General features: G+C 44.4%; 1 protein-coding gene across 1 annotated transcript in view; it reads left to right on the forward strand.

The window, feature by feature from the left end:
* LOC124775673 (collagenase-like) overlaps positions 1–18,547 on the forward strand; it is a 59,705-nt gene that overhangs the window by 19,660 nt on the left and 21,498 nt on the right. Inside the window, exon 3 of the mRNA XM_047250500.1 lies at positions 16,720–16,867. Coding sequence (XP_047106456.1) covers positions 16,720–16,867 — 148 coding nt within the window. The remainder of the gene's footprint in view (positions 1–16,719; positions 16,868–18,547) is intronic.

An 18,547-nucleotide genomic window follows, 5' to 3' on the forward strand; every position in this document is an offset into this window, starting at 1 on the left:
TAGTCCTACTGCTAATAACTGGTTCACAACAGATCGTGTTGACACGTCTGGGCTCACAAGCCGTCTTATCTGTGCTGTGGTAGCTGTACGATCTGCCACTGCTGCCCTAACAATACGACGATCCTGGCGGGCATCTGTGCTGCGTAAACGTCCAGAACGTCCTCTACGGGTGTGGGAATGTTCACGTGATTGCTGATACCAGCGTCGGCGCACAGCTGACGCAGCACGTCCAACTTGTATGGCAGTTCTCCGAAAGGACCGTCCTGCTACTCAGAAGGCTACTATTTGAACCCTTTCAAACTGTCCTAGTTGGCTGTACGAGTGTGTCTCCGTGGCATGGTTGCTTTCTTGCTTCACACATTTGCAACACATCGAGCCTTCTGTCTATGAGCATTCCCTATTAAAGGGTAGATACAAATGGCGTTCTGGTAGCTATGCCGTCACACTATCTGTTGGTAGACATGTTGAACTATTATCAGTACATATACTATCCTCCACATGCCATATGCAGTCAACGGATCGAAATCGACGTCGTCTTTCCAGGTGAACTAATTTTTTCGGGCAATGTAGCTCAGTCGTCTTCGACTACTCATGGAGAATTCACGTTCTCAGTAGAAATGAGCTCAGGCGCTAGCACACGAGGGCTTGCTGAAAAGTAATGCCTCCTGATGGCTCTCTATGTTCCACAATAATCGAGTCCATCAACATGAGGTGGCAAATATGAGGTAGCCAAGGAGTTGGAAACGTGGGTTCTACTATGCCAAGACTGCTTGGTAGCTACAACAGGAAAACACAATTAATTGGCAGGAGTACAAAATAAGAAAGTATTTATTACTTAACTTTGCTGTAGTCCATGATCAGTTGGTTTACAATTTTAGAAGACGCGACCAGACTAAGCGTCTGTAGAATGACATAATTTACAAGTCACAAATCTTGCAGTGATGAATTAATTTCTTGTAATCTTGACCGTCGTTTCCGATGAATTTGAAGACTAATTTGGAACGGAGCTACAAAGACTTGATGGCAGCAATGACTGAGCTGCAGACGATGACTAACATCGGTGCTGGCTGACCACTGTGCGCGGCTACGAACTGTAGTCTGGCACAACTGCGCTACTCTCCTGCTACACATGAAATGGCCTAGCGGCGCCTCTCGGCGAGCATAAGTACTGCGACTAGCTGTGTACTTTTTGGCTAACACAGTCGTTCTTCTGTTCCGTTTATCGAGAGAATCGCATCCGATGGATCGATCTCTCAGGCGGCGGTGTTGTCGTATGACTGACGACATCACACCTCCAATTTTTTTTTTCTGTTCTCAATACCGGTTGAGGTATTACATGTCATTCATACCTATTACTCGGTCAACTGTCCCGCTTTTCTGACGAATGATGCAATCCTCTGCCGCTAAGGGCTCCGAACTGTAGCATTTAACATGGCGAGGTGTAACTAAACTATGTCGGTAAGTGAGGAATAGCGTGCTGCAGTCGAGTTTCTAACAACCTGAAACATGTCACCAATAGAAACCTGTAGAAGAACGACATCTGCGTACGGTGAAGATTCTATCGACATCGGTAATGTGCGACGTTGAGTTCTTCTTGCTTGTAATGAAGAAAACGAGTAGTGCTAACCTCAAAATGTATGACAGAGCTCGGAGTTGACAGCATACAACAACGAACGAGACTCATCGCAATCTGACTAATTAACTCATCAGAGTAATTCGTCGGATAACACAGGCACAGCCTCAGGTAAGTGTGGCGTCTCATGAGAACGTGTGCAGGCCATCGCTGCAGAACTGCTGCCCAGAAAAATGTGTGCACGATGGGTGCCTCGAACGCTCACTCCTGGCATGAAACAAAGGAGACTGGACATCTGTCAACAATTTCTTTTGCGTCCTGAGCATGACGGGGATGGGTTCCTTAAGCTGGGGGTCACCGTTTTGATCACGAAAACAAGAGAGCATCAATGGAGCTCCGCCCACAAAGCATCACCGATGCTAAAAAGGTTCAAGACCATGCCATCAGTAGGCAAAGTCATACAGTGTTCTGGGATGTTCAAGGAGAGTCACATTTGGAATTCAAGTCTAAAAGCACCTTTATAATTTCTGAAAGGTACTGTGCCCTCAGAAAACTCAAAGCCCGAATTGATGAGTTCGTCAACACATGATGCACCCTCTCCGTCAGCATGACGATGCCAGACCACACGGTGAGGTTAAACGCCCACCTCTTCCATTGCAGCACAGCCAGTCCAGTCACAGAACGGCCAGTCGGGACTGACCGTGCCAGTGGCGTAATTTCGATACTGTATGGAAAGATGGAGGTCAACACACCACTCTCCAGACCGTTGTCGTAATAGCAGATCTGGTCCTGTTACTAATGGATCAAGTACCTCCCCAGCTGGCAACATGAGGTTGCTTCAGTCCACCCAATAAGGAATTATACCTGACAGTATCGGAAATCTAGCTCTGATTCGAGGCGTGACTATTAGCTACGCTGAGCATTCAGCTAAGGAGGCGGACCAACTATTCTACTCATATGAAAACTGAGAAACACCCTGAAGTACTGTCATTCCACATACAGACATGCAGAAAGGATATTTTGTTGTTGTTGTTGTGGTCTTCAGTCCGAAGACCGGTTTGATCTATATTCTTCGGAATCTGTTTAGTGTATTCATTTCTTGGTCTCCCTCTATGATTTTTACCCTCCACGCTTCCCTCCAATACTAGATTGGTGATCCCTTGATGTCTCACAACATGTCCTACCAATCGATCCCTTCTTCTAGTCCTGCCATAAATCCCTCTTTTCCTCAATTCTATTCAGTACCTCCTCATTACTTACGCGATCTATCCATCTAATCTTCAGCATTCTTCTGTAGCACCACATTTCAGAAGCTTCTTTTCTCTTCTTGTCTAAACTGTTTAACGTACATGTTTCACTTTCACACATCGATACACTCCATACAAATACTTTCAGAAAGGATTTCCTGACACTCAAATCTATATTCGATGTTAAGATTTCTCTCCTTCAGAAAGACTTTCCTTACCAGCGTTGGTCTACATTTTATATCCTCTCTACTTCAACCATCATCAGTTATTTTGCTTCCCAAATAGCAAAAGTCATCAACTATTTTAAGTGTCTCATTTCCTAATCTAATTCCCTCAGCATTACCCTATTTAATTCGGCTACATGCCATTATCTTTGTTTTGATTTTGTTGATGTTCGTCTTATATCCATCTTTCAAGACACGGTCCATTTCGTTCAACTGCTTTTCCAAGTCCTTTGTTGTCCTGGTAGAAATACAATGTCATCGGCAATCTTCAAGATTTTTATTTCTTCTCCCTGGATTTTAACTCCTATTCCAAATTTTTCTTTTGTTTCCTTTACCGCTTGCTAAATATACAGACTGAATAATATCGGGGATAGGCTACAACCCTGCCTCACTCTCTTCTCATCCATTGCTTCCGTTTCGTGCCCCTAGACTCTTATAACTGCCTTTTGGTTTCTGTACAAATCGTAAATAGCCTCCCGCTCCTTATGTCTTATCGCTGCCACATTCGGAATTTGAAAGAGAGTATTCCATTCAACATTGTCAAAAGCCTTCTCTAAGTCTACAAATGCTATAAATGTAGCTTTACCTTCCCTTAACCTACTTTCTAGGATAAATCGTAATGTCAGTATTGCCTCGCATGCACCTACATTTCTCCGTAGTCCAAATTTATCTACCCCGAGGTTGGTTTCTACCAGTTTTTCCATACGTCTACAGAGAACGCGTGTTAGTATTTTGCAATTGTGACTTATTAAACTCAGTTCAGTAATTTTCGTACCTGTCAGTACCTGCTTTCTTTGGAATTGGTGTTATTGTATTCTTCTTGAAGTCTGAGGGTATTTCGCCTGTCTCATACATCTTGCTCACCATATGCAAGAGTTTTGTCGTGGCTGGCTCTCCCAAGGCTATCGGTAGTTCTAACGGAGTGTTGTCTACTCTCGGGGCCTTGTTTCGAATTAGACCTTTCAGCGATCTGACTAATTTTTCAAGCAGTATCATATCTCCCATCTCATCTTCATCTATGTCCTCTTCCATTTCCATAATACTGTCCTCAAGCACGTCGCCCTTCTATAGACCTTCTATATTCCCCTTCCACCTTTCTGCTTTCGCTTCTTTGCTTATGACTGGTTTCTGAGCTCTTGACGTTCATACAGGTGGTTCTCTCCTATAGGCGGCATTTATCTTACCCCTAGTGATATATGCTTCTACATGCTTACATTTGACCCCTAGCTATTCCTGCTTAGCCATTTTGCACTTCCTGTCGATCTCATTTTTGAGAAGTTTGTATTCCTTTTTCCCAGCTTCATTTACTGCATTTCTATATTTTCTCCTTTCATCAATTAAATTAAATATTTCTTCTGTTACCCAAGGATTTCTACTAGCTCTCGTCTTTTTACCTACTTGATCCTCTGCTGCTTTCACTACTTCATCCCTCAAACCTACCTCTGCTGCTTTCACTACTTCATCCCTCAAAGCTACCAATTCTTCTTCTACTGTATTTCTTTCCCCCATTCCTGTCAATCGTTCCCTTCTGCTCTCCCGGAAGCTCTGTACAACCTCCGGGTTATTCAGTTTATCCAGGTCCCATCTCCTCAAATTCCCACTTTTTGCAGTTTCTTTAGTTTTCATCTACAGTTCATAACCAATAGATTGTGGTCAGAGTCCACATCTGCCCCTATAAATGCCTTATAACTTAAAACCTGGTTCCCAAATCTCTGTCTTACCATTATATAATCAGTTTGTAACTTTCCGGTGTCGCCAGGTCTCTTCCACGTATACGGCCTTCTTTCATAATTATTAAACCAAGTGTTAGCTATGACTAAGTCATGCTCTGCGCAAAATTCAACCAGGCGGCTTCCTCTTTCATTCCTTACTCCTAGTTCATATTCACCTACTACTTTTCCTTTTCTTCCTTTTCCTACTGTCGAATTCTAGTCACCTATGACCTCCCTTCACTATCTGAATAATTTCTTTTATCTCATCATACATTTCATCAATCTCTTCGTCATCTGCGGAGCTAATTGGCATATAAACTTGTACTACTGTGGTAGGTGCGGGTTTCGTGTCTATCTTGACTACAATAATGCGTTCACTATGCCTTTCGTAGTAGCTTATCCGCGTTCTTATTTTTTATTCATTATTAAACGTAGTCCTGCATTACCCCTCTTTAGTTTTGTATTTATAACCCCTTATTCACCTGTCCAGAAGTCCTGCCAGCGAATTAACTAATTCCCACTATATCTTACTTTAACCTATCCATTTCCCTTTTCAAGTTTTCTAACCAATCTGCCCGATTAAGGGATCTGGCATTCCATGCTTTGATCTGTAGAATTTCAGTTATGTTTCTCCTGATAACGACGTCTCCTGGGTAGTCCCCGCGCGGAGATCCGGAACCCAAGAGGCCGCCATAATCGTTTAACCATACAGTAAAGCTGCATGCCGTCGGGAAAAATTGCGGCTGTAGTTTCCTCTTGCTTTCAGACGTTCGAAGTACCACCACAGCAATGCTCTTTTGCTTGATATTACAAGGGCAGCTCGATCAATAACCCAGACTATTGCCCCTGCAATTTCTGAAAAGGCTGCTACCCCTCTTCAGGAACCACATGTTTGCCTGGCCTCTCAACAGACTCCCCTCCGTTGTGTTTGCACCTACGGCCATCTGTATCGCTGAGGCACGTAAACCTCCCCACCAACGGCAGGGCCCATGGTTCATGGGAGAGAACGAAAATATTCCGTCATTATTAACGTTTATATTAGGTACAGCTATAACAGGGTCGAAACCTGGTGATGGATGAAATTTCCTACAACGGAATTTGGTTGGTAAAGGAGTAGAGACATAAAATTCCTGATCAGATACCAAATCAAATTCCTCTCATCACTATGGGACTTAACATCTGAGGTCATCAGTCCCCTAGAACTTAAACTACTTAAACCTAACTAACCTAAGGACATCACAGACATCCATGCCCGAGACAGGATTCGAACCTGCGACCGTAGCGGTCACGCGGTTCCAGACTGAAGCGCCTAGAACCGCTCGGCCACACCGGCCGACACCCTGATCAGATTACTTGACGCAAATGTCCTGGCTTACAGTTAAAACCTCTCTACAGAGTCTCGCAAAGTGACGCATGTCATACAATTGAAGATGATTGGTACAGCGGATGAAGGATGGGGACGTTAAAGTCAAGGGCGTCCCCCTTGATATTATTCCGGGGGAGTACACTGCGTGCCAACACCAAGTTTCACGTTCTCCATTTTCTCCTCAGTACATCACACGAACATAACAGCATACTGCACGCACACACACACACACACACATACACACACACAAACACACACACACGCTTTGCAGTCACCTGCACTCGACAAAATATACTAATTGCCATTCACCACGTCGAGAGACGATCGTGCGCACAGCAAGAGGACCCTTCATGATTTTTCCTTTGTATGGACATTGTTACGTTACCGGTGCTAGAAAACACCGCCAAAAAAAGGAGTACAGTTAGATACAAGCATTCCAGACAGTAGTAACATGTAAAAGTATGAACTGAAATATCATAGCAAGCTCACAGGAAAGAATTTGCCTCAGACGTGGCCAACCAATTGGGATCATATCTGGCAGGTCGCCTGAGTGCATCTTAAAATGAAAGACTCTAAGACACCCCAAGACAAAAAGACGATGCACCACGAAGGAAAATCGGTAGATGTGATGTACATGTAGACACAAACGAAATACACTCCTGGAAATGGAAAAAAGAACACATTGACACCGGTGTGTCAGACCCACCATACTTGCTCCGGACACTGCGAGAGGGCTGTACAAGCAATGATCACACGCACGGCACAGCGGACACACCAGGAACCGCGGTGTCGGCCGTCGAATGGCGCTAGCTGCGCAGCATTTGTGCACCGCCGCCGTCAGTGTCAGCCAGTTTGCCGTGGCATACGGAGCTCCATCGCAGTCTTTAACACTGGTAGCATGCCGCGACAGCGTGGACGCGAACCGTATGTGCAGTTGACGGACTTTGAGCGAGGGCGTATAGTGGGCATGCGGGAGGCCGGGTGGACGTACCGCCGAATTGCCCAACACGTGGGGCGTGAGGTCTCCACAGTACATCGTTGTTGTCGCCAGTGGTCGGCGGAAGGTGCACGTGCCCGTCGACCTGGGACCGGACCGCAGCGACGCACGGATGCACGCCAAGACCGTAGGATCCTACGCAGTGCCGTAGGGGACCGCACTGCCACTTCCCAGCAAATTAGGGACACTGTTGCTCCTGGGGTATCGGCGAGGACCATTCGCAACCGTCTCCATGAAGCTGGGCTACGGTCCCGCACACCGTTAGGCCGTCTTCCGCTCACGCCCCAACATCATGCAGCCCGCCTCCAGTGGTGTCGCGACAGGCGTGAATGGAGGGACGAATGGAGACGTGTCGTCTTCAGCGATGAGAGTCGCTTCTGCCTTGGTGCCAATGATGGTCGTATGCGTGTTTGGCACCGTGCAGGTGAGCGCCACAATCAGGACTGCATACGACCGAGGCACACAGGGCCAACACCCGGCATCATGGTGTGGGGAGCGATCTCCTACACTGGCCGTACACCACTGGTGATCGTCGAGGGGACACTGAATAGTGCACGGTACTTCCAAACCGTCATCGAACCCATCGTTCTACCATTCCTAGACCGGCAAGGGAACTTGCTGTTCCAACAGGACAATGCACGTCCGCATGTATCCCGTGCCACCCAACGTGCTCTAGAAGGTGTAAGTCAACTACCCTGGCCAGCAAGATCTCCGGATCTGTCCCCCATTGAGCATGTTTGGGACTGGATGAAGCGTCGTCTCACGCGGTCTGCACGTCCAGCACGAACGCTGGTCCAACTGAGGCGCCATGTGGAAATTGCATGGCAAGCCGTTCCACAGGACTACATCCAGCATCTCTACGATCGTCTCCATGGGAGAATAGCAGCCTGCATTGCTGCGAAAGGTGGATATACACTGTACTAGTGCCGACATTGTGCATGCTCCGTTGCCTGTGTCTATGTGCCTGTGGTTCTGTCAGTGTGATCATGTGATGTATCTGACCCCAGGAATGTGTCAATAAAGTTTCCCCTTCCTGGGACAATGAATTCACGGTGTTCTTATTTCAATTTCCAGGAGTGTATAACAGTTTCAGAAAAATTGGATAATTTGTTCAAGAGAAACAGATTCGCAAATTGAGCAAGTCATTAATGCGTTGGTACACCTCTGGTCCTTATGCAAGCAGTTAGTCGGTTTGGCATTGATTGGTAGACTTGTTGGACGTTCTCATGAGGGATGTCGTGCCAAATTCTGTCCAATTGGCGAGTTAGATTATCAAAATACCGAGTTTTAATTTTCTCCAACTCATTAATCATGGGGAACACACGCCAACAGAACGCACCAGCATGCGACATGCAACTCTTTCTCACAGGAGATATTCAATATTCCCTCCGTGGGCATTGATACGTGCATCAACCAGCCGTCATAGCGAATCTCGGATGCACTGATGTATCCCTGGATTATTGCGTACGGTTTTCCATAATACGTGCACGGAGACCGAACATCCTGTAGTGAGGTTCCATACACGAGAACTTTCAAATGCCCTCACTTTTTGGTCCAAAGGGCGTGGAGCGTGGAGGAAAGGCAATTGGATCATCTCGGCGTATCCATCTAGCACCGGATCTGTTACTTAGAAGGCCCCAGACATTAACACTAGAATGAGGAGCTGCTCTGTCGAGCATGAAGCGCATGTCTTGTCACACAGCTTAAGGCTCATCTGCTAACAGATCAGGTAGAACATCCTCTACGAAATTACGATAACTTTACCGTTGAGACTGGATGGAAGATGTGAGGCTCTACCACTCACCAACAACGTCGGCCCAAACACTGACAGAAAATCTTCAACAGTTGCATGAGGACTGTGTGTGCCCATATGTGCCGATTGTGAAAAATTTACAATCTGATCTCGCTGAAACGACACCTCATCTGTGAACAGCGCCGTTGCACTAAAATTAAGTTTGACACTTTGTCGAATAAATCATTCACAAAACTGCACCCATACAGGAAAATCAGCTGCTGGTAATGCCTGCACAAGCTGTAAATGGTAAGGATACAGTTTCCCCATGCAACACTCGTTAGACAGTCATATGGTCAACATTCAGTGTTGCGGCTACATATCTTTTACTGACACTAGGGCCCACGCCAACTGCACGAATAATTGCCGCGTCCCGTTGCGGTGCCCTCGTCCTTCTACACCTCTCCCGGTCGCGAGTATCAGCCATAAATGTCCCACATTCCCCAATACTACAATCAGTGGCTTCAAACGTTTTCCTGTCGGGGCACCTTCGTCCTGGAAATCTCTTTCGGTACAAACGTTAAGCGCGAGCGCCATTACCGTTAGCTAATCCACACATTAAATGGACATCTGCCATCTGTGCATTTGCGTGCACTGCCACTGAGCGAGCCGTGTCTGTGATTGACTCTGTGTAGTAACCCGTGTGCTTGCAACGGTCGTACTGATACCTGAAATAGTTGACGTTACCTGTAAACAAGCAATGACGTGCGTCGCATGGCAACAGGGACATGTAACACGAAACACTGGCGGCGCACAACGTAACCACACGTCACCAAGAGTGCATATTCCCCCTAATTCTAACGTACTGGTCCTGTGTGTTTCCCATGATTAATGAGCTGGAGACAATGAGTTGCAACATGGAAACAAAGAGTTTCCAGACTCGTTTCCATATGACATAATTTCTTCGTCTACGTGTGAGGAATGTGTCCTACAATTTGTGCCGTACATTTTTGTTATACCCTGTATTTTACTAATCGTGTTATAGTGGGAGCGAGAACAACAATTATAATTGACTATAAAAATAACAGGAAAACAAACCTCAGAATATACAGGGTGGTCCATTGATAGTGACCGGGCCAAATATCTCACGAAATAAGAGTCAAACGAAAAAACTACAAAGACGAAACTCTTCTAGCTTGAAGGGGGAAACCAGACGGCACTATGGTTGGCCCACTAGATGGCGCTACCATAGGTCAAACGGATTTCAACAGTGTTTTTTTAAATAGGAACCCCCGTTTTTTATTGCATATTCGTGTAGTACGTAAAGACATATGAATGTTTTAGTTGGGCCACTTTTTTCGCTTTGTGATAAATGGCGCTGTAATAGTCGCAAACGTATAAGTAACTACGTGGTATCACGCAACATTCAGCCAGTGTGGATGGTATTTGCTTCGTGATACATTACCCGTTGTAATGGTACTTGAATTACGTAACCATTACGGCACCTCACCTCAACCTCTCGATACCAGCAATATTCTACTGTGTTTCTGTAAAATAGTTAACATATTTCTGTGACAACATTCGGATTTGATTTCATTAATGTAGAGGTACTTCGATACATCGATATGTACATATTGCAATGATATTATTCTTATGTGTATTCTTTCTTTTGTCACTATGATCTTTGACGTACTTGTAACTCTGATTTTTGGGCGCGTAAGCGGTTATTAAAGAGTCAAGCTTTGGTCGTCATGTTAAAAAGAAGCAAATTGTAGTCAGTTTATGAAATGTGATCTTTAACTTTAACAGTGAGGAATATATTTTCAAGTATGTCTTATATTGTGAAGTGATGTTTTGGAACGAGTTACGTGATATTGCAACAAAAGTAATAAAAAAGAAGTGTAACTTAAATTCCGAGTGCTGATTACTTTTTTACACCGTGTTAAAACAGGCCGTTTACCAATTGCGGAAAAGGTCGAAATAGTGTTGATGTATAGCTACTGTGATCAAAATGCCCAACGGGCGTTTTCTATGTATGCTGCTCGGTATCCTGGACGACATCATCCAAGTGTCCGGACCGTTCACCGGATAGTTACGTTATTTAAGGAAACAGGAAATGTTCAGCCACATGTGAAACGTCAGTCACGACCTGCAACAAATGATGATGCCCAAGTAGGTGTTTTAGCTGCTGCCGCGGCTAATCCGCCAACCATAGCGCCATCTGGTTCCCCCCTTCAAGCTAGACGAGTTTCGTTCTTTGTAGTTTTTTCGTTTGATGCTTATTTCGCGAGATATTTGGTCCGGTCACTATCAAAGGACCACCCCCAACTGCGTCGCATGTGTACAGCTATGCACGGGAAATTATCCTTGAGCATATAGTCTGTAGATTTTAAGATACTATTGGCATACAATTGCAAATTACATCATTCTTTTCTGTTCATTTATAGTTGCATGAAAGAAAATAGTGCGTATCATGTTCATATTTATAAAATAGTGTCACATCGAAGTATCAATACGGAACTTCTTTACGAATTTCAGGGAGTAAACCATAATCAAGACAAGAAATGTCTGAGTAATATATTTTATACTGATTGCAGTGATAAAGACGTGGATAGTGTCACGCCTCGAAAATAGTAACAAAGTAATTAGTAGCAAAGTATAACTGACTCTATACAGTCAACCATAAAATTGTTCTGAACACTTCAATTGAAAGGATTAGCAAAAGCATAATATTTCATTTTGCAAAACTTAATATTTTGCAACCCAGAGTTAATAACAGAATGTCAGCACAATTGAAACTGAAATAAAATTATAAAGCATAAAAGTTTTGATACTAAGAAGCTTAGCATTAAGCACTGCTGTAGATGAATGCATCGTGTTTGAGGAGAAATGGCAGCTCATTCTTTCTCTCAAGAGCCGAAACCAAAGAAGGTAGTGGTGTAGGACGCTGGGGCCTGCAGCGAAGTCGACATTCTGAATTTTCTCAGAAGTGTTCCACGGGGGTGAGGTCGGGACTCAGGGAAGGTTAGTCCATTTCAGCAATGTTATCCTCCATAAACTACGGGCTCACGAATGCCGATTTATGACAGGGTGACACAAATCATCATCGTTTCCGAACTGTTCCCCTGCTGTACGCATTACATAGTGCTGCAAAATGAGTTGACATCCTTCAGTATTCAACTTTTTCTGAAGCGAAATGTGGGGACCACACCTACTACGAGAAGCATCCTCATACCGTAACACCCTTCCTCCGTACTTCACCGTTGGCACTACACGTCTACCCTTTGGGAGGACAAGGTGTCAACTAACACTTAATTCGTTTGGTGTAAATTGTTGTCAAAGAATCCTTAACTCATTATTCAATTGTTTCTACACGTAGAGTTACGGTTTTTTGATGTGGTATTAGTCAACGTTTGTCACAATGAACTGTAAAGAATATTTAAAATAACACTAATAAAAGTTCAACATAACTGTGTTAACCTTCTCCCTAGATCATTCTTTCTAAAACTGATGTTGCAAACAACTTCTGAAAACTACAAGAAATCGGTATCTGATCATGAAAATTCCTGACAGATTAAAACTGTATGTCGGACCGAGACCCGAAATCGGGACCTTTGTCTTTCGCGGGCAAGTGCTCTACCGGGTTCTGAGTCGTGTTTGGGTAGTTCAGTCGGTAGAGCACTTTTCCGCGAAAGGGAAAGGTCCCGAGTTCGAGTCTTGGTCCGACATACAGTTTTAATCTGTCAGGAATTTTCATATCAGCGCACACTTCACTGGAGAGTGAAAATCTCATTCTGGAAACATCCCCCAGGTTGTGGCTATATCATGTGGCCTTTCTTCCAGAAGAGCTAGTTCTGCAAGATTAGCAGAAGAGCTTTTGTGAAGTTTGGAAGGTAGGAGACGAGGTACTGGCAGAATTGAAGCTGTGAGGACTGGTCGTGAGTCGTGCTCGGTTATCTCAGTCGGAATGCGGCACGGTAGCTCACCGTTTTCGGTCAGAGAGTTTAACTGCCCTCTGTAATAAAAAAAAACTGAGTTAATGGATCAACGCACTTGAATATGCGTTATGGGACGTCCATCCCGAACGAATAGAATTAAAGGAAAAACGGTCGGTAGGGCACTTGCCCACGAAAAGCAAATGTCCCGATTTCGAGTCTCGGTCCGGCACACAATTTTAATCTATGAGAAAGTTTCATATCAGCGCATACTCCGCTGCAGAGTCAAAATCTCATTCTGGTATCTGATCATGCTGCTCAAGACCTCACGCACTTTCACTCGTCACTACCTCAACCCTTGTTTTTTCAGTCAATTTATAAAACCAAATTTCCTTTTCCTTGCTTTTTCTTCCAAAATTGAACAGTTTACATGGTAGATACTTCCTCTGTTTAAATCCTAATGTTTGTTAGGATGATAAGATTTGGTTTATGAAATCTAATAATTATACAAACAACTTTATTTATCGTTACTTACAAGAAAAATAATAATAAGAAATTAAGTTCCAACTGTCAAACAGAAAATTGCCATCCCAACGAATCAAACAAAGTGATATCAGCTGGGAATTCGGCGTTCTTCTCGCTCAGCTATATCTCCACAGAATGAAGCTTGAGTACGTTCTACCTGTAGCAGAAATCAGGTACAATATTGTCACACCAACAAGTCAGTTTATTCGATTTTGTGAGTTGGAACGCTGTCGTTCCAAAGCTTCGACATGATCGCAGGTAATGTTCTCAAGGCATTCGCCAAACCCAAAACCTTCCGTCGTATTGGCACAGGATATAAAGTAATTCATCACTGCATACCACTAGTTTACAGTCACTCCCTGTCCAATGGCATCGTTCTTTACGCTACTTAAACCGTCGTTTAGTACTGACTACTGAAATGCATGACTTGTGGGGAGCTTATCGACTATTGTACATTTTCTATCCCGCCTGGAAGGCGGCGCGTGGGTCTGCTCCTGAAATGTGATTTTTTTTTTCCTTTATTGAATGGGATGGGATGGGATGGCAGCAGCTTAGTACGCTGCTCTTCAGCCGACAGAATTTTTAAAAAATAAGAAGATAAGAAACAATAAAATCAGGTGATAAAACGGTAACGTAAATTGTAAAACGGCGGAAAATTGTGGAACGTTAAAACATAAAACAAATGGTGGGTGATGATAATAAAATACACAGCAAGCAGACAGGGAAAACAGTAGACAGACAATTAAAAAACACGGCGACAGTCTGGTTTCTGTTCACAAGAGGTATAAAAATCACAACCAGCGACAGTATGATGTCCGTTCGCAACAGTTCGGAAAAGACGCACAACACTTAACAATCACTGGAAACACTGCACTAAAAAGTCGGCATGAAGATGACACACCATAGCCAAGGGCAGAAGGGTGGGGGGAGGGGGGAGGGAGGTGAAATCTGACAAAGAGGCCGAATGAAAGAAAGCGAGTAGGAGCAGGTGAGGTAAAGCACGTCGGTACTGCAAGTAGAGTAAAAGTGGTTTTACTATAGTCCAACCCGAATTATACACTTGAATACGTAACTTGGTACCGGTGAGCACGTAGGTGTGCAGCCAAAGTCCAGATGAGAAAGTCTCAATAGCAAGTTAAGCTAAAGTGATGGTTCTCGGCCGTCTGCTCTTCATGAACTGGGCGAAAAAGAGCGGCGCTCGTTGAGCTGCACAGCGTCGGCTAGAGGGTGCTGTGGTCGGCGAAGATCTTCCGCTCTCGTAGTGCCAACCTAAGCTGTGGCATCGGAACTATTGATACCACAGTACCCCATTCGCCCTATGCACAGTCACTGTGCTAAGTGGCCTAATGGTAACACGAATGACTCCTTCCGCAAATTTCATGTGATTTTTTTTTACAAGCATCCTCTACAATGCTCCACGGTCCCTGTTCTTTAACACATGAGATCTGCATAGTCTTGGTTCTGTTGTGGTTGTTCCTCCACATTTCCACCTGACAGTCACATCACCAGCAGATGACTCGAATAGCTGCAGCAGGAGGAGGAGATTAGTGTTTAACGTCTCGTCGACAATAATATCATCAGAGACGCAACACAAACTGGGATTAGGGAAGGATGGAGAAGGAAGGCGGCCGTGCCCTTCAGAAGGAACCATTCAGAAATTGCCCTTAATAAATTTAGGGAAATCTCGGGAAACCTAAGTCAGGGTGCCCGGACGCGGCTTTGAACGTCGTCCTTGTGAGTGTGAGTCCAGTGTGCCAACTACTGCACTGTTCCTCTCGGTGACTTTAGTAGCTTTAAAAGGGCTGACATTTTCGTAACTTAGGTGGCATCAAATGGGTAGTCCACGTTCGAAGTCACTGGGCTCTTCAGAGCGACCCATTCTGCTGTAACTGTTTCTCTGCTGGCTTCACGATACTCCCCACCTCCTTTTATACTGGTGGCTCCATCACTCGTGACACCTAGTGTTCAATTCATGGAGGTAAAAATAAGGCGAGTTGTCATGACGTCACAAACTTGAAGCCGACCCAAGTGAAGATCCGCCATGTCAGCTACCCTAAAACATTCGCTTCTGGTGGTTTGATTCCTTGAAGTCGTGAAGTGTTTTGATAAAAAAAATGCCGGCTTGCGTCGCTTACGGGTGTACTAATCGTTCTGATTGTAGTCTAAAGTTTAAACAAATCACATTTCATTCGTAAGTGGACTTATTTAAGAGCTATTTTCTTATATACACTTGAAATTCTGATGCACTGTAAAGTTTTACAGTATGGTTTTATTTCTGCGATTTGACTTTAGATTTCGTATCAGTCCAACGCGAAGAGCTCTGTGGAGGTGAGAAATACACTTGGTTTTCAGTGTTTGGTTATTCCCAAGTAACTGAAAAGTCCTGGCAAGAAATATCCTGGAAATGAGGACTAATGTTTTCAAATGCGATAATTTAATATAAAAGTAATGTAACTACATGTAGTTAATTAAAACTTCAGTAAAACGTGTGGAACACCTGTTACAGTAGTTAAATTATAAGTACTTAAAGAGTTACATATTTGTTAAAGCAAAGTTCCCTACCTAAATTCAGGCTATTTAGATCATTACATTAATCACTGTGTTGTCGTGTAACCCTGTAAATTGCTGTTATTTGCCACAATGAATGTCACTTGGTAGGTACAATTTAAGAACAAAGCAGATGTGTAAACTACAGTGGGCCTGACAACCTTAAATTCCGATCTTTTCCTTCGTAATTTAACGAATCTGTCACTTTGTCGACACGACAGCTCGCTTGTTTATATCATCCCTGCATACATCTAAGGGAGACCATAGGAAATAAAGTAAATTTCTTGGAAACTTGAACATTTAAAATTTGCATTTGACTTCAAAATGCAACGAATACAAATCGATGCCTCTAAACTATCAATCATTGCTTTCGTAGTTCTGGCTTTATCAATTATCGCCACAAACACAATGAAAGTGAATAGAAATGGATTACGAAAGCACGCTCTTAGTACCACATACTTCTCGGTTATTCGAAGTGTATAAATGAAAAGGAATTACAGTACTGAGGCCAGAAGCGTCATATTTTCGTGTCGTATTACTGTATCGAATACGCATTTAAGACCAGAAAAACGTTTGAAGTTGCGTTTCTTATGCTGTGTTGTTGACTAAAACAGTGTAAATTTTACTATATAAAATAAATGTCGCGTGCACAAGACAGAAATAACGAACATGAAGCAATTGTAAACACTTGTTTGCTAATGTTCTGGGGGATCCAAGATGGCGGCGGGCCCCGCCCACTGGCTTTAAAACAACGTACAGCGTTAAGTCTGTAGCGTCATCTCCCCTTATTCTACCTCCATTGTTCAACTCCACATTACCTAGATTGTGCACACTGAGGTGGCCTCTCCCTGTCCGTTCCAGACGAGGAGACGCGCATCATCAGCGGCAGCGACGCCAGCCTGGGCCAGTTCCCGTGGCAGGCCGCCGTGCGGCTGGACGGCTCCGCCTTCTGCGGCGGCTCGCTCATCACGCACCACTGCGTGCTCACCGCGGCACACTGCGCCGACGGGTACGTCTGCACTTCGCTCTTTCTAATGAACCATCCCTTCCTGTAAAGTAAGTTTGTGATTTATTTTTCTTTTCTGAGCTCCGTTTCACAAGCTTTACTTGTTATTTTTATTTTTTTTATTTTAGTAGGATTTTTTTAGTCAGCAATCTCCCACTCAGCAGTCTTCAGCTGACCAACATAATTTTCTATCTTGTGCTAGAGTCTTCATCCCTATGTAACTAACAGGCCGAACATTTTCCAAAATACGTTTTGAATTTTCTAGTCTCTGTCTGCCCCTTCTGTTTTCCCCTCTATTGGTCCTTACAGGTCCAGATTAATTAGCCTCGGACTTAAGGGTCTTCCTCATCTGCCCCGTACCACTTCCCAATCCAGATTTTATCTGTTAACTTCCGTGCTTCAATCGCTAAAAGCGGAAGCCTTATAGGATAGTTTTGTTGTCCGTCTACTTGTCTGTATTTGTGTCCGACTGCTAAAAATCTTTTTTCTCAGGAACGGGAAGAGGGACCGAGTCGAAATTTATGCCACATACTGAGGTCCACAACCCTTGGCGGTGTAAGGAATTGAAACTTCTAAGTCAATGCCATTTATGTCAATTACACTATTGGCCATTAAAATTGCTACAACAAGAAGAAATGCTGATGATAAACGTGTATTCATTGGACAAATATATTATACTAGAACTGACATGTGATTACATTTTCACGCAATTTGGGTGCAGAGATCCTGAGAAATCAGTACCCAGACAACCACCTCTGGCCGTAATAACGGCCTTGATACGCCTGGGCATTGAGTCAAACAGAGCTTGGATGGCGTGTATAGGTACAGCTGCCCATGCAGCTTTAACACGATACCACAGTTCATCAAGAGTAGTGACTGGCGTATTGTGACGAGGCAGTTTCTCGGTCACCATTGACCAGATGTTTTCAATTGGTGAGAGATCTGGAGAACGTGCTGGCCAGGGCAGCAGTCGAACATTTTCTGTATCCAGAAAGGCCCCTACAGGACCTGCAACATACGACTGTGCATTATCCTGCTGAAATGTAGTGTCTCTCAGGGATCAGATGAAGGGTAGAGCCACGGGTCGTAACACATCTGAAATGTAACGTCCACTGTTCAAAGTGCCGTCAATGCGAACAAGAGGTGACCGAGACGTGTAACCGATGGTACCCCATACCATCACGCCGGGTGATAAGCCAGTGTGGCGATGACGAAGACACGCTTCCAATGTGCGTTCACCGCCATGTCGCCAAACACGAATCCGACCATCATGATGCTGTAAACAGAACCTCGATTCATCCGAAAAAATGACGTTTGCCATTCGTGCTCCCAGGTTCGCCGTTGAGTACACCATCGCAGGCGCTCCTGTCTGTGATGCAGCGTCAAGGGTAACCGCAGCCCTGGTCTCCGAGCTGATAGTCCATGCTGCTGCAAACATCGTCGAACTGTTCGTGCAGATGGTTGTTGTCTTGCAAACGTCCCCATCTGTTGACTCAGGGATCGAGACGTGGCTGCACGATCCGTTACAGCCATGCGGATAAGATGCCTGTCATCTCGACTGCTAGTGACACAAGGCCGTTGGGATCCAGCGCGGCGTTCCGTATTACCCTCCTGAACCCACCGATTCCATATTCTGCTAGCAGTCACTGGGTGTCGATCAACGAGAGCAGCAATGTCGCGATA

This window comes from Schistocerca piceifrons, chromosome 2, assembly GCF_021461385.2.
Source record: "Schistocerca piceifrons isolate TAMUIC-IGC-003096 chromosome 2, iqSchPice1.1, whole genome shotgun sequence".
NCBI classification, from domain to species: domain Eukaryota; kingdom Metazoa; phylum Arthropoda; class Insecta; order Orthoptera; family Acrididae; genus Schistocerca; species Schistocerca piceifrons.